The sequence below is a fragment of the Haemaphysalis longicornis genome, unplaced genomic scaffold (assembly GCF_048455015.1).
Source record: "Haemaphysalis longicornis isolate Haplotype H1 unplaced genomic scaffold, Haemaphysalis longicornis Haplotype H1 scaffold_13, whole genome shotgun sequence".
Lineage (NCBI taxonomy): Eukaryota > Metazoa > Arthropoda > Arachnida > Ixodida > Ixodidae > Haemaphysalis > Haemaphysalis longicornis.
In genome coordinates this window covers 61,440,602-61,466,869 of record NW_027526233.1, presented here as the reverse complement: position 1 = coordinate 61,466,869, position 26,268 = coordinate 61,440,602, and the positions used below count along the sequence as shown (strand labels likewise).

At 43.0% G+C, this 26,268-nt stretch overlaps 1 protein-coding gene across 1 annotated transcript in view; it reads left to right on the top strand.

Annotated features, from left to right (window-relative positions):
• The first annotated feature begins 1,285 nt into the window (after positions 1-1,285).
• LOC144163859 (uncharacterized) overlaps positions 1,286-26,268 on the top strand; it is an 83,790-nt gene continuing 58,807 nt past the window's right edge. Inside the window, exons 1-5 of the mRNA XM_077694538.1 lie at positions 1,286-1,377; positions 11,419-11,611; positions 15,414-15,468; positions 17,746-17,843; positions 23,822-23,913. Of these exons, the coding sequence (XP_077550664.1) occupies positions 11,435-11,611; positions 15,414-15,468; positions 17,746-17,843; positions 23,822-23,913 (422 nt within the window). The 5' untranslated portion in view covers positions 1,286-1,377; positions 11,419-11,434. The remainder of the gene's footprint in view (positions 1,378-11,418; positions 11,612-15,413; positions 15,469-17,745; positions 17,844-23,821; positions 23,914-26,268) is intronic.

Genomic DNA, 26,268 nt, shown 5'->3' with positions numbered 1-26,268 from the left:
CACTCGATCCGGCGGAACGGGGGTCACAACAGATTACAGGGAAAATGTGGCCGCGTCCATAGGCTTTCAGGTTTTCATGTTGTGCGATCTGTCACCAAACTGGCAACTTTGGAACGCTCGTGGCGACTAACATTTTAGTATAGCGACTTGGCTGTTTTCTCCCTCCTTTGAGTGCCTCTGATTGTTGGCCTATTTCGTGTCTCTCTGTGCCCTTTATAATAAAAACACCCGTACTTGGTGATTCGGTACATCTCAAAAGTCGAGATAAAACTGAACGGCTACCAGGATATAAAAATGGGGACAACCTTGAACAGTAGAAAAATGGGCCCAAGGAGTCAATATCAGTAAAAAAAATCGACGGAAATCTGTACTTACACTCACAATGAACACCCTGTTGCGTTGTTTTTATTATCTATTACCTTCCTCAAGAAGGTAATTGCAAGGCTTTTGCGAAGGCTTTTCGCAATGCCACCAGTTGAAATTGTGATGTTTACGCCGGGCCCTGGCGCACGAGATTCTTTCAGAACCGTGTAGGACGGTTTACAACAGGCTCCCTTATCTAAACACGCAACGGAATAGGTGAAAAACCAGGTGCAGCAAGACTAGTTTAATAATCATGCGTAGTATTGAACGCATTACTTAATCATATATTTTAATGTTCTTAGTAAAGTATGGGCAACTGTTTTTTCGCTCACTAGCACATGAAGAGTATATGAACATGGAGAATGAACGGGGACTTGGTGTTGTTTTGCGCGCACAGTACTTTTGTTGTACAGAAAAATTGGCGGAAAAAGGTTCTTACAGCCAACATGATTACTAAGTGTTATGCGTCGTCGGGCTTTTACGATACTTCGGCGAAAATCTTACTGGGCTACGCAATATTACCGTGTCCGCATTGGCTACCAGACAAACCAGAGATTTGCAAAATCGTGCGTATACAATGTGTCTTGTCAATACGATATCAATTAACATCCGCGGCAGAGTGCAGAAAAAGACGAATTCCCATTTATTCTAACATAAAACAAATAGCACAACTGCCGGAGAACAAATGCGTGAATCGTGAGCCATGCCACCGGCGTTGATGTAACGAGAGGTTGAACCGTTCGGGTTTGTCTTAGCTCTGACAAGCTTCAAGTTTGTAGAAAGTGCAAGCATTTTCTAATCAAACTGTTCAGATATAATAAAACATTGCATTGCGTGAGTTTACATAAAAAAGCCCAGCCCTCATGAATAGTGTTCATAGGCAATATATGCTTACTCCGTTTTTTTGCAGTATGGCCTCCGAGTAGGGGGAAAAAACGACTACGAGTTTTTCTTTCCATATCCGAAGTACGACGGATGCAGCCTTCGAGTCTTCATTTACAACAGGGTTTTATCGTGAGTTCAATGAAGGGCTAAAGCGCTGCCAGTTCGCACGTTTCTGCCATTTGCAATCGCGTTCCGTTTTCGTAGATTGTATGCTCTCTTCGTTGCATGTTTCAAAAGTAATGCTTCCGGTCCGTTGTTGCTTAATATTCTCTCTATAAGAAATTATTACATCGTCACAATGGTTGTGCATTGATTTTGCATAACAAGGTTTAGAAACCGGCCGTTATAGCGTAAATAAAACCCAATTTTTTTCACTAGTCTGTGGGTGCCGCACGGTAAAGACAAGCACAAGAGAAAAAACGATCAAAAACATATGAAAGGGACCTTTTATGGAGTTGATAGCTATTTAGTCCAACCTATTTGCACACAAGCTTGTCAGATTTGAGATGTACCTCCCTGTTAATTCAATTACGCGGCTGTGAAAAAGTGCTCGATTTCCTTATACATGTCACAGCTGTATCAATATGTTTTCGTGGAGATCTTGCCGGTTGATTTTCCTTGCGTTCTCTAATGTTCAGCGCTTTTACCCCCTCTGGTGCGCCCCTTCCTAAAATCAAGCCTTAGTTTGCCCATACACTCCGGCAATTTCAGTTATTTATGCACAAAACCGTTGCTGGACGTCAATGAATTAATCGTCCTCTCAGTTGGAGGACCAGGTATCCGTAATTGACTGTAAAAGTTTGCAAATCTTCATGTACGCGTGCCACTAGAGACTGGTCTGCCTGACGTTGAACCTTAAGAATTCTTTGTCGGATGAAAACCCTCTACAGAGATTTAATTTGACTTTCGCATTGCTTTATTCTATAGTTCGACACATTTCTTTCACAGAGTATCACAACTTTAGGTCTCACGATAAAATGCGTCAGGGAGACGTCCTGTTTAACATTGCCAGCCAAATATTTCATGTAAAACGTCAAACGTGCACGAGTAGATGCTGAAGCGGGAGCTGGGAAAATGAAGATGCTCCACGTAGAAATCAGCATAAAAAAGGAAGCCGGTTGGAATTTCTGTGTATGGCAAGCGCCGGGAGGTTCAGCTACTACTTTACGGCAGTTGCGTTCCGAAAACGCCAATATAATGAGAAGATAAATCTTGTTACCGGTACTGCACAGGTTGAAGTGAATTGCTTCGGCAGTCGTAATAGTGGTGCCAGATAAACTGAACAATATTCTAAGGGAAGTCGTATGGGTGATGTATATGCGAGAAGCTTTTGCCTGAACTTCAGACTTTAAGTTAATATCTTTTTAAGACATGGATTGGTTACGTATTCTATGTAATTTTCTCAACTCGGAGGACAGAATAAATGTTTTTATGTGAGAAGGCAGATCAACCTACGATGTAGTTTATTGTGTAGCACTTGGAAGCATGTTAGGTGGACAAGAAATACCTTGCATGTTGTGTTTTTCTCTTCTTTGCGACCTGTATTTTATGTGTCACCCTTTTGATACTTCTGCTATATTAGACTGAACAGCACATTCGTTAGTGGAGCTGATAATTTCCGGTATAAGCATTTTCGTGTACGAAGAGCGGAATATGAGTGCTTTTGCCAGCTACTACGTCATCACAATAGGTTTCTGAAAAGCAGATATACCCACTCCCATATTCCCAGTGTTTTTAATATTCCTGATGGCACAACGGTGTAAGTATGTCGGGTTGGTATTCGTACGGATCTCGGCCCACTACACCGCCAGGGCCGAAGTTGTACTTGGCGAGCTTTCTCGATGACCCGAGTGACACCATTTACAATCTCAAAGGGATCTTGTATGGGGTCGCGCGGTACTGTCAGTGAGTTGTCAGGAAGGTGCCGCGTGAACGTAATTTGGAAGTGTTTGGCTTCAAACTTTGTGCGTTCGTCCAAATGAATCCTGTAAACTGCATCGTCTGCTGGCTGTGCTACTACGTCGTTGTTCTCAAGGATTCGAACACGTCACAATTTTTAGGTGACTTCTTATATTAAGGAAGGAATTTACCTCCAGGTTTGTCAATTTGAATTTTTGCCTAACTTGTGATCTGTTGTGATTCTGAAATCTCGAGAGTTCTTCTTGTTGCCTTCATGTATGAATTTATTTTGTTTAAACATGTTTTTACCCTGTGCGTCAACCACGCCTCGTTAATACTCACCTTGATTATCTTTTGAGGCCTGGGGGCGCGTTTCATTCTTTCAGTTTGTCGCAAAATACAATCCAGCCATCGTCGGCACTTCGAATTTTGAAGTTGACCGCAACGTTCCAAATTTCTATTTTAACTTCCGTTTAGTCCGTTCGCGGCAAGGAAAGTCTGCAGTGAATAAGTTTGTGGCGAGTCATTTCGTTTTTTACATGTGTGATGGCCTTATCGGGATGTTTGATAACCATTAGTTCTACGATGTGATTGCTAAGTGTTCGGTCGTGCATGAGTTTGTGTAAGTAAGAATACCGAAACAAATTGACGAAAGTACCACTTTTTGCTGTATATTGGTAGAGTTAACTGACAAACTCGGCCAGTCTATTGCTGGATGGTTAGAATCCCCGGATAAAATAGTACGGAAGAAAAAACAATTTCAGGTAAATCATTTCAAGGAGAAATTTAGTAAATGAATTAATATGGTGCAATGATCGAGAGGCTTATACCCCTCACAAATGATGCAGTTTACAAAATGAGGCAATCTTTTACCCATGCGAGTTCTATGATCACCACGACTGATATGGTAGGTGGTTAGAATTACGAGGGGATGCATATTGAATGCAGATGTCCAACTACGCCTACGGCTAACTTCGCTGCTTTTTGAGGTATTGACTTGACATTTTGCAGGATATATATAATGAATGTCTTCTAACAGCGTGCAGAATTTCATACGGAAACAAGTAATATTCTTAAAAACAAAAAAAATACTTCTTTTTGAAATTTTTTCTCGGTAAAAGAACATTTTCAGAAATGTTTTTACAGGCGCCGGACTGAAACGTTTTTAAAGGTTTCAAAGATTTATTGAATTCACACAAAAAATTTACATTTATACGTATATTCAGACGAGGGTCCCTAATCCATAAGGCTGAAACGGGACCCTCGGTAGTTCATTACTAAGGTGGCATGTAAACGAAGCGAACAGAAATGGTTATTTTCAAGTAATTACGGAAATGAATGCAACACTAGAAACAGTAGCGATTTCAAAAAATTAATTTGTCAAGTCTATCAAGTGGATTTGCAATACCTACTTTGCAAGATTAGCTTCCTATAAAGCACATTGCCACGCCTATTAACACCAGACACCAAAAAGTTTTGGCGTACTATCAATCCGAGTCGTAGTGACCACTTAACACTAATCAACACGGATGGAACAGCTATTCCTCCTCATAAATGCGCAGCCGCTCCTAATGCCGTATTTACAAGCAACTTCTGCCAAAACACTAATCCTCCCTTACCTGCCACCCCCTACTATGACTACGTTGTAATGGCACCTATCACTATCGATGTGGGTGGCGTAGAGAAACCTATCAAATCTCTGAAACTTTCCTCTGCTCCAGGTTGTGACGAAATATGCCCATAATATTTAACTAACACATGTACCTACTCCTCAATTATACTAACAAAAATTTTCCAGCAAACCCTCGACGAAAGTGTCCTTCCTGCTCAATTCAAAATCGGGAAGGTGGTCCCGCTACATAAGTCCGGTAACAAACATTCCCCGCTCAATTACAGGCCTATTTCACTAACCAGCATTCCATGTAAAATCCTCGAGCACATCCTCTTTTCGAATCTCAGTAAATTCCTGGAGTCAAATTCATTTTTCTCTAAATCGCAGCATGGCTTTCGAAATACCTATTCATGTGAAACACAGCTAATATCCTTCACACATAAGCTTAACCTCAGTCTCAACAACTACTCCGTTTCTGATTGTATTTTTTTAGACTTTTCTAAAGCTTTCGATAAAGTTTCTCACAAATTACTCATACATAAACTGCGCTCGCTTAACCTAGATGACAAGCTACTAACATGGCTAGAAGTTTTCCTTGCTAACCGCTCCCAGTTCGTTTCAGCTGACAATTATGACTCCGAGCCCAGCGGCGTTCACTCAGGTGTTTCCCAGGGCTCGGTATTGGGTCCTCTTTTTTTTCTAATTTATATTACGATTTACCGTCTCGCGTTTCTTCCCACATTAATTTGTTCGCCGATGATTGTGTAATTTATCGACAAATAATCTCTGACAACGACGTCAAAACATTACAAGCAGATCTAAACGCTGTAACATCTTGGTGTAAAATCTGGTGCATGGAGCTAAACACTAACAAGTGCAAGTACATGCGTGTGTCCCGAACTGCTCAGGAGCTACCTTCGTACTCTATTAATAATTCCCTTCTAGAAAATGTGTCATGTTACAAATACCTAGGTGTTCACCTTTCAGCTGACCTTACATGGAACATTCACATGGATTATATCGTCAATAACGCTAACCGGGCATTAGGATACCTTCGGCGTAATTTTTAAAGAGCACCTTCTTCACTAAAACTACTACCTTACAAGACGCTGGTTCGGCCGAAGCTTGAATATGCGGCATCACTCTAGGATTCAAGCCAAGTTAACCTGACTCAAAAAGTAGAATTAGTTCAGAATAACGCGGCCCGTTACATACTATCCGATTGTAACCGTACCTCCAGTGTCACACACACGAAATTGAGGCTTGACCTACCATCTCTAGCGTCTCGTCGTAAAGTTCTTCGTCTGTGCCTTTTCCATAAAATATTCTATCACCCAGAACTACGCAGTGAATTCGTTGAAGCGCCTCATTACATTTCTGCTCGTTTAGACCACTCAAATAAAGTCGGGATACCCCATGCACGGACTAACGCTTTCTCACAGTCATTTTTCCCCCGGACAGCCACAGACTGGAACCACCTTCCCGATTCCAGTGCCTGTATACAAAATCCGGTATTGTTCAAAAACACCTTAGCTAACATTGTATACTAGGAATATTTGTATACTAGGAATATACTAGGAATGCACGAAAGTTTCTAAGTGCAAGTACGGAGGCTGGCACAAGCGTGTTTCCCTACGACATTGCTTGCTTCAATTTCAGAGCGACTGTTGGGAAAATTGAAGTGATTGAGGCAGGGGTCACCCTGCAGGGAAGAGCAGGAGGGTAGAAGGAAGATGGCGGTCGTGCCCTACATACACAACCTGTAGCATCGCCTGAAAAAGGTCGCTGCTGGATATGGCATGGACGTTGTTTTTACGGCTAGGAACAAGCTTTGCCGAACCTGCGGAAGCGTTGCTAGGAGAATAGATGGAGAGTACAAAGATTCTGAAGAATGCGCCGTCAAGCACCGGGACACGTATGTAGAGTGCAAAAAGGTGTTGTTTACCACATTCCGTTGGCTTGCGGAAAGCACTACATCAGTCAAACCTGTCGCTGCCTAAATGTGAGACTGCGCGAACATGAGAATTCCACGAAAGAAACGCCGAACCCGAACCTTGCACTGCATTGCAAAGACTGCAAAGGGTTCCAGCCAGTTTGTAGGACTGCCACAGCAGATTATGCGCACAAAGAAGAGATGTGTCGCCTCATTGTTGAAGCTTACAGGATACAAAAACCAGGAGATGCGTGTGTCGCCAAGCCATCAATAACACTACAGCAAAAAGAAGTCAAATTCTTGGATGCAGCAATCGAGGATCATGGGGGATGGTAATGCATGATGACAAAAGAAGTTATCTTCATGCTTTTTGCGCATGTGTTGTGAATGAACTATCGAGTATAAATGTGTGTGTGTTTGTATTGAATAAACAGTTGATAGAATGCGCTCGTCTTGTCCTCCTCTTCTCGTGTTTCGTCTGTCTACGCTTCAAACATGAATGATATGGCATACCAGAACAGAAATAATTCGAGCAGCTGCTTTCAAAAGGCGGCGCATGGAAATACGATCTAAACCTGGGCTGGTATTTTTACGATGTAAAATTGTCAGATATACCTCTTCCGTGCTGGCAGAAAAAAAAATGACCGGGGGGTGCGGCGAAAATTTTTCTGGATGCCAGTGACTGGTCTCATGTTGATGGGTGAGGAAAATGATCACAGAAGGCGTTGGCAATGTCAACGGGCTCGTGATACACGCTGTAATTGAACTTGATTTTAGATATAGGAGAGTGTTGTTTAGACGTGTTTAAGAAATCGTCTAAAAGCTTCTACTGTTTCTTCGAATCATGTTTAGCTTGTAAGAAGGCGTTTTCGTAGAACCGTTTCTTGGCCTGTCTTAATGCGGTGTTAAGAACATTACGATAGTTCTTATAACGCAAGGCAACGTTTTTGTTAAAGGATTCACTTTTAGTTTTTTTGTACACATGATCATTTTTGCGTATGCTTTTTATTAGGCCTTTATTCATCCAAGGATTGCATGTAAACTTGTATTTATTTTTACATTGCACGATAGTAGTGCAACTTTTAACAGCGTTCAAGAAAGGTGAGCAGAAAGAATTAAGACCATCGAATGGATCATGCAGGTGACTGACAATAAACCAATCAATGCCCCTGCTGGTTTCGGTAAATTTATCTCCGTTGAAAACTGAAGTGTAGTAACATCCCTCGGAAAAAGGTGGTTTAGTTTCAAAAGCAACAAAGATTGGAAGGTGGTCGGTAATATCAGTTTGTACTATCCCAGCTATTTCAGTAGATGGCAAGTTCGATTAGACATGGTCTATAAGGGTTTCGGTTCTGTGGGGGGCGTGACCCTTGGGTGAGGTAATTAAGGATTCGTACCCAAAACCCGTGAAGCAGTTTACGTAGGTTGCATATGCATTAGAATTAACGTCCAGTAAGTTTAAATTTACATCTCCCATAATTGTCACGTTTTTACTTTCTATGGACAATATATTCAGCGTGGCATCAAAAGCACTAATATAATGAGAAACCGGAGATAAGGGCGACCAATAAATACACCCTAACACGATATTTACGTTGTCGACAGCAAGGAATGATGAATCAGTTTCAACCCAAACCGATTGACAGCTAACAACGTCAATTTTTAGACCGTACCTGCGTGTGTATGTGATAGCAGGAGAAATGAAAATGGACGAACCCCCATGACTACTGCCTGTGCAGTTACAACATTCAGCTTTGTTTGAAGGGAACCCATACACGTTTGAGTCGTGAGTGGAAAGCCACGTTTCAGATTAGCAAATAAACGAGAATGAATGACACAAAGAAGAGTTAAAGTTTGCGATGCCATCATAGTTTTTTCGGATGCTTCGCGCATTGAAAGGAATGAGGCAATGGTGTTTTTTGCAACGTATGTGTTTCACATTGAGCAGGGAAAGCGAAGCCATCGAGGCCGATAATGTACATGCACAATTTCAGCAAGTGTTTCACCTAATGTTAGTTGAAAATGCGGAGATCCGATTGCGAGGCTATGCAAAAAACGTGGCTGTCACCTGACTGTCGTGCTTTGATTTGCCAATTCTCAGTTCAGAGATATAGCCATCGGCGTTCTTTTTTGAGTGTCAGTGCTTTTGAAAATAGCCGCGTGTTTTCCATGGTGAGATGGTCGTTTACAAAGATTGCCCTGTCGTTGCCGCCGGAGAAATCTATCTGACGGGCCTGTTGCCGAGCCTTGAGCGCTTTTTTGATAAACTCGTTCTTTTTTCCCTGCAGATAAAGCGTGCTACGATAGCTTTTCGTTAGACCTTGGCGGTAGATGGTGTCGATGTCATCTGTGGAAAAAGGACAGCCGACTACGTCGCCCATTTGCTTTAGAACGGAACCGCAGTGCTCACCCGCAGTTAAAGGCACTCCCTTAATTTCTATATTTGTTCATCCGGGTGTATTGCCCCAAATCGGCCACCTTTTTTTTCCAGGGCCTCATTCTGCTCTTTCAGTACCTTTTTCGCAGCAGTGAGCTCATTCTGTTTCGCGAGTATTTCGTCAAACTTCTCGCGCAAGAATTTCACACTCTCGACCAAAATTCCGGCAACATCAAGGCCAGGTTCCTTACATCTGCGTCTAAACTGCGTATCAATTTCACTCGTCAAAGACACCAGCTCATCCTCGAAAGTCCATTCCATCAGTTCCAGCTTCTTTGCCAACTCCGCAACGGTCGGCATTTTACAGGCAAAGTTGGTAGCAGGGTAACAAGAAAAAATTACTACATACAGTCTACTGTAAGTGCAGCGGCAAGACGAGTAGGAAGTTAAACCAGCAGGAACTTCAATCAGCAGCAGTTGCGGCGCAGTATAATATCTACTAATCGGGAGATAAATAAGGACAAACCTGCACGTAAAGCGGGTGGTTACTTGCCGCTCACGGAACCGCTGCAACCGCTGCTGCGGCTGCTGCTGCTGCTATGTGGTGCAAGGTGGCGTGGTGCCATGCTTATATGCTCTCCCTGGCGGTGAAGACCGTCATCCGAGAGAGACTCTGGTCCGCGCAGCCGCAGTCGTCGTTCCGGCAATCAATGCGAGTAGCAGAGCATCTCAGTAAGGCACGTGCACGACGTCGCTGAAGCTGGTGATAGGGGTAGGTACTCTCCAGCGCTGGGGAACCTGCACGTCAAGCAGGAGGTTACTTGCAGCTCATGGAACTGCCGCAACTGCTGCTGCTGCTGCTGCTATGTCCATGTCTTTACTATATCTTTTCAACACCTCAGGATTTCTACCCAACCAGAATAATAATAGTGGCCCTAACCGTCAATTTTTAGAAACATAAACTTAGCAAGAACAGAATTTTTATTGAGTGTTGAGATAAAGAAATGTGAATTTAACAAGAGAACTTTTTGTAAGAACATGCTCATTTTGGTAGAGTGTATGTATACAGTATTGATAAAAAAACTCAAACGAAAGTGGTTTCGGAAACTGAAATTGTTTAAGAGAAAATGTCCCTTTCCTCACCGGAAATGGTGTTTTAAGAACTCGCACTTCAGAGTTCACGTTTCATTTTTGCAAACGGTCGCTTCTTGCATAGATTCAGACAAAAGCTAGGCAGCGCTTGTAGCACAGAGACCTAAAGGTTGAAAAATCGCTCTATATGTCAAAAAAGGAACCGATTAGATGCTCGTTAACAGAATGGTTTACTATATGTCAAAAAAGGAACCAATTACATGCTCGTTAACAGAATGATTGACGACGTAAGTAAACTAAACAAACCTTTCACAATTCCTGAGCAATTGTATTTCAACTAATGAGCGCTATTGCTGCATACAGAGAAATAAAGAAAAATTCAACTAACCAGGTGCAATAATTATAAATATAAAAATATACGTTATCACACGTTTTTAAGAAAGTTTTCCGCGTCACACAAAACTTGCATAAACAGTGACCTCCTAAACCGACCGAGAAATTATGGAAGCTTTGTTGATACAAAAACAGGGGAACAGGTGCGGGATTGCACCATCCTTGGCACTATCCCCAAAGTAATGAAATTTTTTGAGAGGGGAAGGTGGTTGAGCATTGGGCGATGGATGAACGCTGTTCCCACGTATTAGTTTAAATCTCCGCCATGTGATATCGGCCGGCGCTCTAATGTGGTCGGTGATATCAGCGATAATGTTTTCAGTGAGTTTTTATGATAACCCCTTCAAATATCGTGTACTTATTAGTGTTTTCCTGTTCATGTGGCATAAACTGAATTGAAGTTCTAGCTTGTGGTTAGTATTCTCTTAAGCTTTTTCACTGTCCTAATGTTGGCTGGTACAATAAATTTCTTTACGCAAATTAGATGTCCTTATCTTCCAATTCTTTCTCCCCTAAGGCTTCGAAATGTTGCTCGTTTTTGTGAGGAGCTGAGTTTTTTACGCATTTATCATTCGTCGCCGCCTGAATGGTTAACAAAAAAGTTATGAATCGATCAAATAAGTTGAACTTTGCATAAATCCTTTTCCAGCAAGCGCCAGCAATTGAAACCAAAGTATATCCGCCAAACCAGCGTCTCCAAGTAAACATTATGTGGCTACTGTAACTATTTTTTACAGATTATCTGTACAGAGAAAAAAGCGCGGGAAAAGCTCTTGAGAAAAATCTCTGTTGATGCCGTCATTACGTCGTAGTATTTACTTAAGCAAAGAAACTGATGTTGATCTTGCATCTACTTTCTTCCAGATATGCAAAAGTTCGAATGAGCTTGGAGTCATATCACAATACTTATTACAGTTCAATAGAGCTATACAACACAACCGTCACTATTGGACACAGAAAAGGCTGGTCTAGAGTGCCAACCTATAATTATACAGAACCTATTGGGCTTAGTAAGTTCGTTTCAATTGGTCTTCGTATCAACGGCAACTCGATCCAAGTAAGTAATAATTCCCCATTTGTATCAGCCCAGTCATTTGTTTGCATGCTTTCTTCTTTCCGTGAGAAGTAGCCAATGATTCTCATGACAAGGTAATCTGCTTCACATCGTGGTCTATTTTTTGTGGCTCTCTGTGACACAGATGGCACGCTTGGTAATTTCATTTACTTAACTATGGAGTAATTTGATAGCCAAAAAGGAAACTATTTTTTTCTGAGTATGTGATTTTACCACGCCATCAGGATTGTTTAGCCATTAGTACAAAATAAAACATTGCTCTCTTCAAAGTAAGCAGTCTTTGGGAGCTCAATCAGCTTTATCCATGCCACAAAAGGTGGGGGGCCGAAAGAAGCAAAGCACAGAAGGCGTTTCAATATTATTGAAAAATGAAAAGAATAAAAATCTTAAAAATTTTGGCTGACAGTGACAAAATATGGGCCAGCAATAGGGAGCGAGAGAGAGAATATATCTGGAGAGAGCAGATTACGTTGTTCAACTGTCTGAGTTGAACAACGTTGGTCAACGCATAGGCTATGAGGTGCACCATAGTGGATGATTCCGTTTCGATTTGAAACGCATAGAAATTTGTAACGGATGCGCAGCTCTCTACACATGGACATTTGCACATTGCCCGACAAAGATGCTCATTTTTTCAAGACAGGCTGATGTCGCGGGCCGCACCCCACGATTGTATATTTTTGGATTTGACTGGCTGTCCTCACTAAGGTCACCCGGTTTCACTGGTGTCAGCCAGCATGGGAAACTCTTACTACTCAAAAGTGCGAATCAAAAGCAGAGACAAATATATGGTGCATTGGCGTGCGTACGCAATGTGGTGTAACAAGCCCGGTTTGGGGCAGTAAGCCCAAGAGGGACCATTTCGCGTTGGGAGATAAGATATAGGTGATTTTAATGAGAAGTTGTTCCTCTGGAGTCGTCAACAGGTTAGGGCATCCTTCAGGGAGATTCGCAAGTGTGGTGGTGAAAGGCTGCGGCGACCTTGTGTATAATGCACAAGCAATTCTCTGTGTCCAGACTGTACATTGGGTTGGCACTATGTGGAGTTTGGCCACCATCGGCAAAGGTTCCGTGCTGTAAGACATAATCTGCAGCGCAGGTCGCTTCATGGCCGGGTATAGCATTGTGTGGGCCGTCAGATGCATAGATGATGCAGATTGTGAAAGGGGGTAGAGAAGTTCGTTAGAATGCGCATGGTAGATGAATTGATGGAGCGAATATGGTAATTTATCCAGGCTGTATGCAAGGCAGTAAGGATAGTCGCTGCTTGACGTCTGGAAGTGGCGGGTAACATAAAGGCTACATCCGCCGCGGCATCAATGAAAGTAGTGTTCAATGCGTTGGCATCGACGCATGTGCCATAATTCGTAACCACGGAGGCTACGAGGCCGCTTAAATCGGTGTTAGAAAGTGGAAGTAATAGCTCCTTTACCTGTTGGTCAAAAACAACCGCAAGCAGAGTAAAAACGCTGAATTGCCTGACGAGGGCTGTGCTCACTGTACATTTTAGGGTCAGGCAAAAACAATTATACAAACCTTACGTATGTGCGGGTGATGAAGCCAGTACCGTCCACGAAATGAGTTACGCCGTGGCAGGGTGATGGAGGATGATGGAGGATGATGGTAGCTTGGATCATCCTCCATAGGGAGAGCAGTAAAATACCTATAAGGAAGGGTGTCAGACAAGGAGACACAATCTCTCCAATGTTATTCACAGCATGCTTACAAGAAGTATTCAGAACGTTGGATTGGGAACAGGTGGGCGTAAGGGTTAATGAAGAATACCTTAGTAACCTCAGATTTGCTGATGACGTTGCCTTGCTAAGGAACTCGGGGGATGAATTGCAAAGCATGCTTTCCGCACTGGGCGAACAGACTAGAACCGTGGGCCTGAAAATTAATATGCAGAAAACTAAAGTAATGATCAAAAACCTCGGGACAGCACAGCAGTTTGAGATAGGTGGGGAGGCAGTGGAAGTGGTAAGCGAATATATCTACTTAGGCCAAGTTGTGACTCCAGATCCCAACCATGAGGCAGAGATAATTAGAAGGATCAGAATGGGGTGGGGTGCATATGGCAGACATTCTCAGATAATGAATAGCAGCCTACCATTGTCGCTGACGAAGAAAGTGTATGACAGCTGCATCTTACCGGTACTCACCTACGGGGCAGAAACCTGCAGGGTCACTAAGAGGGTTCAACTTAAATTGAGAACGACTCAGCGGGCAATGGAGCGGAAAATGATAGGTGTAACATTAAGGGACAAGAAGAAAGCGGAGTGGGCCAGGGAGCAAACTGGTGTTAAAGACATATTAGTAGAAATTAAGAAGAAGAAATGGACGTGGGCAGGGCATGTAATGCGAAGGCAAGATAATCGCTGGTCATTAAGGGTAACAGAGTGAATCCCTAGAGAAGGCAAGCGTTGCAGGGGACGGCAGACAGTTAGATGTGCCGATGAAATCAAGAAGTTTGCGGGGATAAATTGGTCACAGTTGGCACAGGACCGAGGTAATAGGAGAATATTGGGAGAGGCCTTTGCCCTGCAGTGGCGTACACAGGGTGGTGATGATGATGATGATGAGGGTGAAGATGATTCGAACCATGGCAGCTGAAGTGATGATTCAACGGGCCGCCCTTATTGCACGATCGAACATTGAAGCTATGGAGCAATACTAAAATTGTCCTCTTCAGTCTGTATTTCATGAGATGTGCAATTGCCAAATTCCCGTTTTCTTGCAGCACTATGAAGTGCGGCGACAATCAGGCGGGTGAAGGGAGAGGGTGCGCTGAAATAAGGATGCAGGCAACGACTTCTCCTAGTCTAGGCAAGCAAACAACACTGGGCAGTACAGTGGCTCCCTCTGTGGAAAAAAAAAAACTGGCACACGGAGACTTCGCCTGAGTCAACCACTTCCGGGCGCGCACTGCATCGTTCAAGAACCTCAGCATCTTTCTCTTTTCGTTCCTCTGCCCCACGTCTAGAGCATGTCTTTTAATAAAGCTTAGATTTTTGCCCCTGAATTATGGCGACATGCATTTGAGGATGTCGTACTGCCACAAACCCAACATTACACAATGGGTGTCACAAGACGAGAATGATGATAAACAACGGCACGCCAAGCATCTCAAAAAAGAAACACTTCTGGTCGAAATCAAGCCTGTGTCCCTCGTAATATGAAACCAACGTTTATGCGATCGCGACTATCGGACAGGGATACAATTCTAACCAAGACGTCCACAACAAACAAAAAAATCAAAGAAATAAACCACACAAAAAATCGGCAATGAATAATCCAAACAAGTCGATTGCAGTTCAAGCAAATAGGCCACAAATGTCAAGTTACTTGTACGCGCATTCATGCGTATCATTACAAGCACAACCAAAAGGCCATTCATCTAGTGAGAAAAAGAATTAAAGATAATTATGTTCCTGGAAGGGAAAGCTTTGACAAAAATGGTTTAGCGATGGTTTTCTGAGGCTGTGCTTGATAGCAGCACACTAAATAAACGCACTTCAGGCTGGCTTGCTTTAAACTCTCTGTGACCTCATAGCAATCATCCCAGAAAGATACGCGTGAAGCTGTACTCTACCATATATTTTTTAAAGAGTATCAATGTGGTTGGAAATTTGCATTAAATTTGGCAACACTGTTGTTGTCGCAATCAGGTCTATCAATAAAAAAAATCTTATTTAGCTTAGTTGTCATTTTAAATGCCCCGCACGAGTATCAGAACTTGCAATAAACATTACAAACTTTCGCTTCTTCTGAATCGTTTTTCCAGCCTCTCGTCAACGAGTGGGTTGGAGGGGGGTTCGACCACGGAACGAAAGTTTCTGGTGAGTAGGTGTTTGTCTTACAGCTCTACCGAAGCACCTGAGCACTCGCTGATGTACTAACATTGCCGTTACTGAGCGTGTTTTTTCTGCATTTGGAAATAACAGTCGACTGACAATCATCCAAAACTCAGTGAGGGGCAACTTTCATGGGGCCTAAATAAAATATCTTCAAGTTCACGTGTAAATCATCTAGGCAGTGCCTAGACTGCACGTAAAAATACTTAGTGGTTATTTACACCGTAAAAACATTCGTCTCATACCGTTCTTTCACTATTGCACGCAGAAATATTGGCTTTTTAAGCTGGCATATACAATCAAAAATTTATTTAACATGGATATGTTACAACTGAAAAACATTTTTGCAGCTGCAAACAATGGGTAGTGATACTGCCTTCCAGATGAAAAAGACGGCTTTTAAGTACACTTTCAGCAAGAAATGTGGGGCTCTCACTGAAATTACAGCTCGGATAGATTGACGATCGTATTAGCGGCCTATATTTGCGGGATATCTTTCGATCCTTAAGGGCGACCTAGCCAGTACTTCGGCTTAGGCAACAACGCTAGCTTCCAGCGTGTCAACCAAAAGGGCTCAAGCACCTACAACATCAAGCGAGGTACGCCGATAGAAGAACGCAGTAGACCGTAATGCCGATCAACAGCAGTTTATTTGCAAACTCCCAACGCATGCGTGCAATGAGCTTCACTTCGTTCACGAATCACGCCGTCCTGGTCGCTATCGCGAATGGGAGACAGGCACTCACGGCGGCCGACAAATAAGAGTAGCCACCTGAGATACATGGTCGGCGCCACCGCGGCGCTGTTACGCCGATTTTACCATGCCGGATATCCTGTTAGTGTCTCTGTCTCGAGTCCTCCAGGCCCCCTGTTTACCCAATCCGCGCGCCTGTGCCGGATGGGAACCGGTGGGGCCATCTCTCGGGAGGCGCCGAGAGGCGCCGAAACAACACGTGAGATGGCTGGCCGCGCCGACAAACAACACGTGACAAACAACACGTGACAAACAACACGTGAGATGGCTGGCCGCGCTTCTCCACGATTCCGACAAAATATAAACGTTCCGGCAGAATTCCTGCCGGAACGTTTTTCCGGAAAGTTCCGTTATGAACTTTCGAAAATTTCCGGCAGAATTCCTGGTGGAACCCAGGTTTTCGTGCTTCAATTCCTGCGTGAATTATAGAGTTTCCATCTGCATTTTCAGGCGGCATATTTTAGGCCTTGGTTGCAGTCTCGAGTGAAACCCCGAAATCTAGCAGGTATTTCTCTATTTCAGGGTGCACTTCTACCAAATGTCAGACATTATCCAAAAATTAAAATTTAAAGGCTGAAAAACGTTTCATGTATTGCTAATTTTGAAGCGGAAAAACGAAAAGAAACCTGATAATGAACTTAAGCGTCCTTACCAACACCGGATCCTGGATGAAGGGAGAGAGGCCGCAAGCTCTGTTGCTTCTCCACACCTTGTACCGCTAGTGCAAGCTTCGGCAACTTTTTTCTGTTATTGTAATTATTTTAAAGTTATGTCAGGGAGACTAGCAGGTACACCTCAAAGAGACCCCCCATGGTTTCACCTACGGTAGATCGTGTCTAACGTCGCCTTAATTTTCGCTCGAGCGAAGCAATGAACATTTCATCGTGAACAGCAGTCATAGATATCTAGTGACGCCATTGATGCCGCGTGTTGTTATCGAGTCTATTGTATCATTTTCCCTTCGAGTGCCTGTTTTCTCAGTGGTAACATTGTGGAGCTTCTGCGCCAAAGATGTATTGTGGTAAAGATATCTGTTTGATGGAATGGCTAAAGCACGGCTCCGCGACCGCTGCGATGCAAACAGTTTCCTCCATAAAAACGTGTGCACCAGTGCTTTAGCATCGCTGTATTGGTCGCTACAACGCAGCCTCTTTTCTGCATTTTAATGCAGGTTGAAATAGTGTACCAGGCAATCAGTCTGAATTTTAGGAGACTGTAAGATTTGAGTGCGTCAATGTGTAAGAATTCGGACTAGTACACAATCAGACATCCTTGTATGTGTGGAAAAAAAAGTGACCGCTTATGAGCCGTGTTCCAAAATTTTGTTGCCAATCTTGCACCGGTTGTTCGAGGTCAGGGAGACTAAGCCGGCTATGACACCTTGATGGTGATAATAGCAGTACTGGGGTAGGCTTGTGTGATCTTTAGTTTCATCCTGAAGTAATGCCTACACGCGGACGTTGTTTTATTCATCGTCACAATGTACCCTCACTGCTATTTTCCCTTAGACCAGAGCTGGATTGTGAAGATCTACTCTGGCGAAAATTACATTGTGTCCCTCCACATCTGCGATGAAGTGGGTGGAAGTTTCCCAGCCTACGGACTGGTAAGTGAAACATTTCTTACAATCCAATGCCATGACGCGTACCAATATTGACGGTATAATATTACTTCTGCTTTGTATTATGCGGGGCCGTATTTGGTGAATACCTGTGACCTACATTGTGCTGTTTTTGTAAAGAATGTGGCAACGTTTCCTGACGATTTTCAGTTTAGAAGAATGGTGTAGGTGGGGATACTTCTTGAGGTCGACCACCTAAAAGGTTCCCATTTACAGTATATATCATTCGAAGATAACGCAGCATTGTTGATCTAGATACATAATCGTGATCAGCCGTCTACATTGCTAAAGTCCCCTGAATAACTATTGCTGGGAAATTTAGCGAGCCCACTTGAGCAGCTCCGTTTCACTGCTTAAACCTAGTGGCTTCCCTTTTTCTGAACCTCGCACAATGTTACGTTATCATTTGCGAAATCAGGCGTCAACAAAGGTGATAATGACTGCTGCAATTGTGATCCAAGAACAGCAGTGGTGAATACCCGTTAACTCCCTACAAATGGTTCACATTATGAAACAGGTACTAAAAGAACGGTGGAACAAACCAAGACAAAGAAGTAAGAGCCTATTTCCGGTCGTCGAATTGCGTGTGCCCGAATTACAAATGCCGATATTTTAAAAATAAATGAAACCCTAACGCTGTACGAATTATATTTTATCCGCTAATTAAAACAGCCAGCGCATTGTATTCAATAAAGTGAAAGCCACACTTCCGGCACTCCAAACCCCTCTTTATTGAAAATGAGGCCAGTTTAGGTATGATAAAATATGGTCATGATTTTGTCTCGTCGTTTTTGGCTCTGCTTTTAAAAATTACCCATTGTAATTGTATCTCCCAGGAGGATTTGTTTTTTTCTTCATTGGTAGGGCACGCCAATAATACAATAAAGACAAAGGAAAATAAGACTAGCATGGTCACAAACAACCCTGGAGGCGCGTCAAATACAATAGGGTAGATGACATGGCAAACATCATTAGAGAAACGGCCAATGTCTTCATAACCCCACAGCAGTACTAAGCAAACACGAAGGCACGTTCTAGTTCTTTCAAGTCTTTACCGAATTCAAACACACGTGGCGGAAGGCACTTCCACTCTGACACTGTGCGCGTTGAAAAGCTGTTTTTAAAAGCAATTCTTCGAGCGAATGCTGCTAAAGCGCATTTATCACTGCCTCCTGTTGTCCTAATAATGCGGGGTTTAACAATTTTTGGGAGGAGTATTTCAGCTTGCAATTTTACAATCCCGTGAGAATAATAGTCGACTAATTTTCATGCTTGCTTCTAAAGATGCAATGGCGTTAGGTTTAATCGAAGATGTTGGAGAGTCACACCCTTTTTTCTTTAAAAAGAAAATAAATCTTACGGCCCATTTTGGATATTTTTCAGCGAGAGAATCTTTTTTGGAAACAACTCAGACAACTGCGGCATATTAAAGTGTTGACTATGCTTTGTAACGTTTGAGTTTTGTAAAGGTGACACCTCGATATTTATATTTACTGGCTTTATAACCACCATATTTATATTTTCTGACTTCAGAAGCACTCTTTTGTCATCATTTAGAAAGTCACCCCAGCGGCCACTCCAGTTACTCTTACAATCAAGCGTTTTCTGTAATGCTTATGGCTATTTCCGACACCATTTCTTTGAAAAGAATACAATCATCCGGGAACAACTTTATGGCTACATCTTCAGGCAGCACATCAACCAAGTAATTCACGTAAAATAAAAAACAGTATTGGACCCATTCTACTTCATTCAGGCACCCCGGGAGGTTACAGAAAGCACTTTTGTTGCACAGGTTTTTACTTCTACGTACTGTTTCCAATTTTTCAAATAACTTATCTACCAAAAAAAAGAAGAGTTCGTGTTCAGACATAAAAGATTGTAAATTAGTTCCGCCTGAGGCAGGTTATAGAAGGCCTTACTAAAATCCAGCCCTAAGATGCCAACCTGCCAATACATAACAAGAACTCGAGCAATTTTTCTTTATTGTCAAGACAGTTGCGTGGTGGTTAATTTTCCATCCTAAACCTGTGCTGGCAGGATGTGGAAGAATTTCGGCCGGCTAAAACATCTTTCGTATAGTTTGCGAAAACATGCTCCAAGAGTTTGCAATATGCGCTAGTAATCGACAAGAGGCATTGTTGCATAATAAAGTCGGTCGCCTTTTTGTGCCATCGTACAATGGAGGCTACCCTCCACTCATCCGGTATGACACAGGAGTTGAGTCAGAAAGGGTGCACTGTGCTCGGTGTAGCGTCTAAAAGAGTTGTTCATATTGTTTTCAGTACCGTCCGTTTGTTAATACTTATTTTGGTGCCGTGACTACAACACCCTGTTGAGTTATCTAGAGCATTTCCAGCCAACAAAAACAGAAGTTTTGAAAGTACTAAACCTCTTTTCTAGAAACAACGGTGGGGAAGTACGTGTTAAGGCAGTACTACAGTGCGTCGTTGGGGCGAACTCTGTTCTAGCAATTGCATAATATCCCAGTTCACCAACAATAGTTGCCGACGTAGAGAATCAAAAGACTAAGATTTTCGCAATAGCCTTGCTGAAGTCCTCATCTACACAGGTACCTAAGGACGTACCTTTGGTCGAAATAACGCTACCGTTGAACGGTGTTCTTCTAAAGCCCATCATCACACACTTCCATTGGGGAGTAGTGACAGCCCTCGTCCCACCTAACAAATGCTACCCGGTTTCCACGGATTTTTTTCGCGCGAAAATGATGGCGGTGTTCACAATGAATTTATTCAGACGCATTCGCGTGGTACCCGTAGTTGCCCCTAATTTGCAACGGTGCCGCTCAGGCATGAGCTTGTACTTCCCATATAAGAAACAGGCAAATCTGCAGTAAACGCCTTCCAAACTGATCTTACATTTTCCCGCAATTGTATTCAACCCAGTCACAGAATATACAGAACTAGTGAGCAAAAGCATTGATCCGCATCATCTTCAAGTCATCCTCATTATGTGGTGCATACGCCTTTGTAGAGCTACGATACTCAAAGCCCGATAAACCTTCCTGCAGTGAATGCGGCTGTGCGAGTTAGCTCCTCGTCTCCCGCCTGTTCCCCATACTTCCTGCGCTTGCGTCCTTCATGTGGAGTATTCGCGGCGTCCAACTTCTAATATAAGAGTGTCGCGAATTACGTGCCACAGATTGAGGAAACGTTGACGTCTACTGAGCAGCGAAATTAATCTTTGACCAAGAAAGCCTTTAGGAATACTCTGTTTTACTTTTTTTAAAAATCTGCTCGAGCGAACAGCCAGAAGTGCGAAGATCCCAGCCATCCTTGAAATGGCGAAAGCTCGGTATACAGCATAGTTGAGCATATAGAATTGCGGCAACATTTCTATATAACCCTTCCACATCATCGTAGGCCTTAAATAGTGTAGCTACCAGACGAAAAGTTCTATCTCTATTCAGGAGAGTGGTGTCGTAGACCCAAACAAGGGTAATAGTACATAACATTTGCTTAAATATTGTTGCGTTTAGGGGCCTTCTTCACCCTCTTCCTTCTAAGTGGCCACAGGCCCGTGCTGCTTCCATCACTCAAATCAGAAATAGCGGATGTGTCTCCGGCTACGATTCGGTCTGCGCGGTCACCAGTTGTTTAACATTAGAGTTTCGTGGAGAGAAAAGAAGCTAAAAATGACACTGCAATCTTTAAAACTTCAGTGGGTAAAATACAACGAACACGCAATTGTATAGGTGATAAATTATAGTATAAGGTTAAAAGCTCTAAGCGTTGTATAGGTGCGGAGAGTGTCCTGCGCGTAGAACTTATATAGAAACTTTACACTAAGGTGCTGCGTGATAAAAAGACGTGAGTCTGACCTGTCAGCAGGTTTTGTAGACATTCCCACTTTGGTTTTCGAAGTACAGTTCTTCATCGTGCTTCTAAGCTCTTGCTTTATTGAGGTTTAATTAGGTGGCTGGCGTAAGCGGAGCTTTATTGATTAGGCAAGACAATTTCTCTTCCAAATTGATACAAATTTTACTTGTAGGCTCATAATAAAGTCTTCATCACATGACTTAAACCTCTATCAGCTGGAGCCCCATTAAAATAATTTTCTCTCACGTCGCGCTACCCTAAAGACAGTAAAAGTTGTACTGCAAGAAAATGTATAACTGATAGGAAAATATTTTTTGTCGTTTCTTCAATTTTTATGGCTGCTGTATCGAATATCATTACCAGATGCAGTGTTCGACTCAATAAATGACTGGATTGTTTACATGTGGAACAAACCGAACACTTCTTGTCCAGAGAATTGTTTCAAAACCTGCAAATCTTCGATGAAAGCGTGTTAGGGCTCTTAAACAAGATTACTGAAGCCTACACAATCTGCGCCTGGATCATTTCATCTCATGTACATAACCCATTTTCAACCCCATTTACCGCAAGCAGTAATGTTTGGAACAAATGAAAAAGCACAATTATAGTCAGGCCAAACGAATTGGCCATGGTGTTGCAAAGCTGGAACGGAAAGCTGAACGTATAAATAAATAGGAGGTAGAATATATTTGTACTTCAAATGTCGGTAAAAAACAATTTGGAGGAAAATCAGTGGGAAGCATTAAAGTAGACTGTCGCAACAGTCGAGGAGAAACACCAGCAATATTTGCAGATACAGAGGACGTGGTATTGAAGAGCACATTCTTGTCTAAAGGAACAAATAGAAACAAAACACGTAAGAGTTCTGGACGTACAACAAAAACGAAGTTGAGTTCATGTTACGTGACAGGAAGAACAATGTGGTCGTGAAGGAGCAGTAGAGCATCTTGGGCCTTGGCATACAGTCTGCAGCATATTTGAAAAGGGTGTATATGTCGTTTATTTCCATATAATATTGTAACCAATCTGAGAGCATTCGTTTCATTAATTTGCAGATAGTGAACGTAAGTGATACTGGGCGTAAATTGGCTAGGGAGGTAGGTGGGTTGCCTGATTTAGGGGTTGGGATAAACAAATTTTTCCAGTCTAGAGGTAGTGTGCTGCTTTTCCAAATATTGTTTATTTCATCCAATAAACTGTTTTGGCATTCTCAGAAAGGCTTTTAAAAACATAATTTGTAATCCCGCCCTTTCTCGGGGCTCCATTCGAGTTGGTGGTGTGGAAAGCAAATTTTAATTCGGCTTACGTGAAACGTGAGTCCACGTCCGTAGGAGGTGGCTGTGGGAGGATTGGTTCCGTAAATTGACACCAAAACTAGACCCTGATCGCCATCTGCTTAACCTCCGGAATTCCCGTCATTTTTTACTGAAGCGTTTACAGAGAGAACGCATCACACCACACCTTAGACAGAAACTTACCCTCGCAACTAAAAGGGGTGCATCTTCCACTAAGGACTTGCACACTACGCTATGGAGATACCTCCGCGACTGTTTAGGTGACCCTCTTCATCTTTCGCAGATGTGGACAATCCGTAATGCAATGTTCGGTAAGTGGAAAAGCTGCATGACTGCCGAAAGTGTTGCATTACATAGGAATTTGACACCTCACGAACTGGCTATAAAGGCAGGAGACCGTTCCTTTCCTCAACCATCCATGCCCCCAAATATATAGCATAGTTTAGCAAACAAAAACATGTGGACGTGGGTTGACCACGCAGTGAGACAAACAGCCAATCGGCGTATCATTAGGGTAACAGGGTGTATACCAAGTACCAAGCCTTGAAAGACTGGGAGTCCAATAACACTATAGAGGAAGAAAGCGGCAAAATTCGGTGGCCAACAGTAGACTCGAGCGGCGGAGGACAAGATCTGTGGGAAGTCCGTGAGAGAGGCCCGGATCCTGAGGAGGCCGTTCATTGTCATCCAGTAATTGATGTGGTAACCGCAAGGTCAGAGATAATTTAATCAAATCGCTTAAAGTATACTTCCACACAACTTGTTGTAAAGCTACTACATTCTGTAATGGTTTGGTTTTAAAAAGGTCCCAAATTTTTTTTGTGCGCAGAATCAGAGTTACGGCTCCAACATCCTCCTTCCTGTCGGATCCTACCTCACCGTCTTTGCGGTTTTTGTGGGCGGTACCACAGGTGATCAAGAGTGAGTTGTTTCAACGTAAACCATTTTAGTTGTGTTGAAGCCGAAAAAAAACCGATTAGGTGTTGGTTAGCATGTTTTTTATAAATATCATGTATTCACGGCCAGGTATGACAATGGATCATAATGAAAATGTAGAGACAGAGGGAAATATTTTTTATTCATTGGGCGCAGGGTCATGCTTGGGCGCTTCCCTGTAACAGGAATCTATATTCCGGTATTCCTTGACTTCAGCAGCTCTGCGTCCGGGACGCAAAGCAGCAGTCACGGTTTTTCCCAACTTGCGCCCGTCCCGGTGGTGCGGAGAGCGGCCTCCTACCTCTCTAGTATTTCAAGCCGAATATGCTGTCAAACACAATCATAAGAGGGGAAGGTATGATACTTTTTACTGCTGCGATTTGGAGGGTTTTGTTACAAAGTTTCCGAAACGTAAGAAAGTCTCCCCACTGGAGAGCTCAGCAAATAGTTTTCTGATTTGGAAGAACAGATTTCCCGGGAAAATATAGTGGCTAAACTTAACCAACAAATGAAGCAACTGGTCACAAACTGTTTGCAGAGCTGCAGTAAGAGGGCCGGGCAAAGGCGCAGGCGAAAAATGTAGGTCCAAATAAGAAGGGATGACTTTCTGAAAGGGGGTCAGAGTTTATGACACGGCTGGTAAAGCTGCAACTGCTGTTTTTAAAATGGTCATAGTAACTATGAAAAGGCGACTGGTCGGTCAGCTCTGCTTGCTCCTCCCCAAGTGATGTAGTAGATTTTCGCTTTTTTACGTCAATCAAGTTTTTGAGTCGAGTGGTTAGATGCGGCACCGCAGCGATTCCAGGTTGCCGCTAAGCTAAAAACAGTTTCTCCAAAAATATTACGTCAGCATATTATGTGTATTTTATGCGCGCACGCACACAATAACGCCAACACCAGTGCGCACGCGCACAGACAGGCGTATACCCTCGTTAACCCTCACCCTCGTTGTTTTAGAAGACAAAACCATCAGAAGAAAGCTGTAAGTTGTGCGAACAAGAATTGTATTTGGTGTGCAAAGAAGGTGTTCATGCAGTAATAAATTAACCGTAATTTCTGCTTCGTCTCAATCCGTGTAGGCAAGCAAGCGTATAAGAAGCACATTGTTTAAGGAGTTACTACTGCCCCTTAACGATGACACGCCTCTCGAAGCTTTCAAGGGCCTTCTTCTATTGCAGGGTGACTTGCAAAGTCACGAGGCAAACTAATACGTTGTTGAACACGTTGCCAAACGGTGTTCCAATAAACGCTTCCCCACGAAAGGTTTAATTTCAGGTGTATGATCATAGTTGTTAGCAATAGCGAAAAGAGGACCCCCCGGCACCCATTTGCTAATGAATTCGCGTGGGTTGGTAAAAAGCAGTAGTAAATATCTGGTACCCGACCGGTATCGCGGGCGGTTTCCTAACCAGTATGCCCGGCGGTAGTCAATATAAGATTTCTCCCAAGCTTCACATCGCGGGGACGTCAGTATCATAGCGAAGCTCAGGAAGCCTGAAGCTGCGTGATCTAAATGCGCAAAACTATATTATATGTATCATTACTTCTGAAGGTCGCACGCTCAGTTTACCTGGTTTAATCATATCGTTCTGTTGTTATGGGTACTCTGGGTTTGCAGCGGAGTACCCACCCTTACATTTTTATACGTGTGGCTCCGAATATTATTTCCCAAAGAAGAATCAAAACAAGTTTGGATCCTGGTGGGAGTTGTCCCCGGCCTCAGGAGAGGAGCCGATTGCGTTAACAGCGCATTGTCTTCACACATGGACAGCAGAAAAATCAGTTGAGTGTGCTGCATGGCACGTGGAATGTGAAAGTGAGGCACGTCACCATAAAAAGATCCTCCGGCTACAGACTTCAGAATATGGAGCCATCATATGAATTATGTCCGATCGGCCTGACGAAATTATAAGAAACGAAGAGAACACAGGGGCAGAAACATGTTGTAGTGGTGAACCAGTGTTGATAAATACCTCTAGGTTTTCGTCATCCGAAAATGTTACCAGAGCTAAGTGCACACGGGGTGTTTCATGTTCGTCGCTTCCAAAACTCCCAACACCCTCTATTATACGGTAGAGTGAAGCCACTAGGAAAGTTTCGGGCATGGTCATTCTCGTAGTTGCTTTTGGCTTAGAATATGTCATTTCGCGGAGGCTGCTTTGTGGTCTTTGTTTGGTTTCGAGTAACTTTCGGATTTGTTTTGTGTTTTTTTGACGATTTGCTCTTGCATTCCTTTTTGACTGTACTCATACAGCTCGGCTAGTGCCAGACTGGCTGATTGATGAAAAGCTGAAATTGTATATCGGGTACTAATGATTTCAAGAACCTGGCTTGTTGATC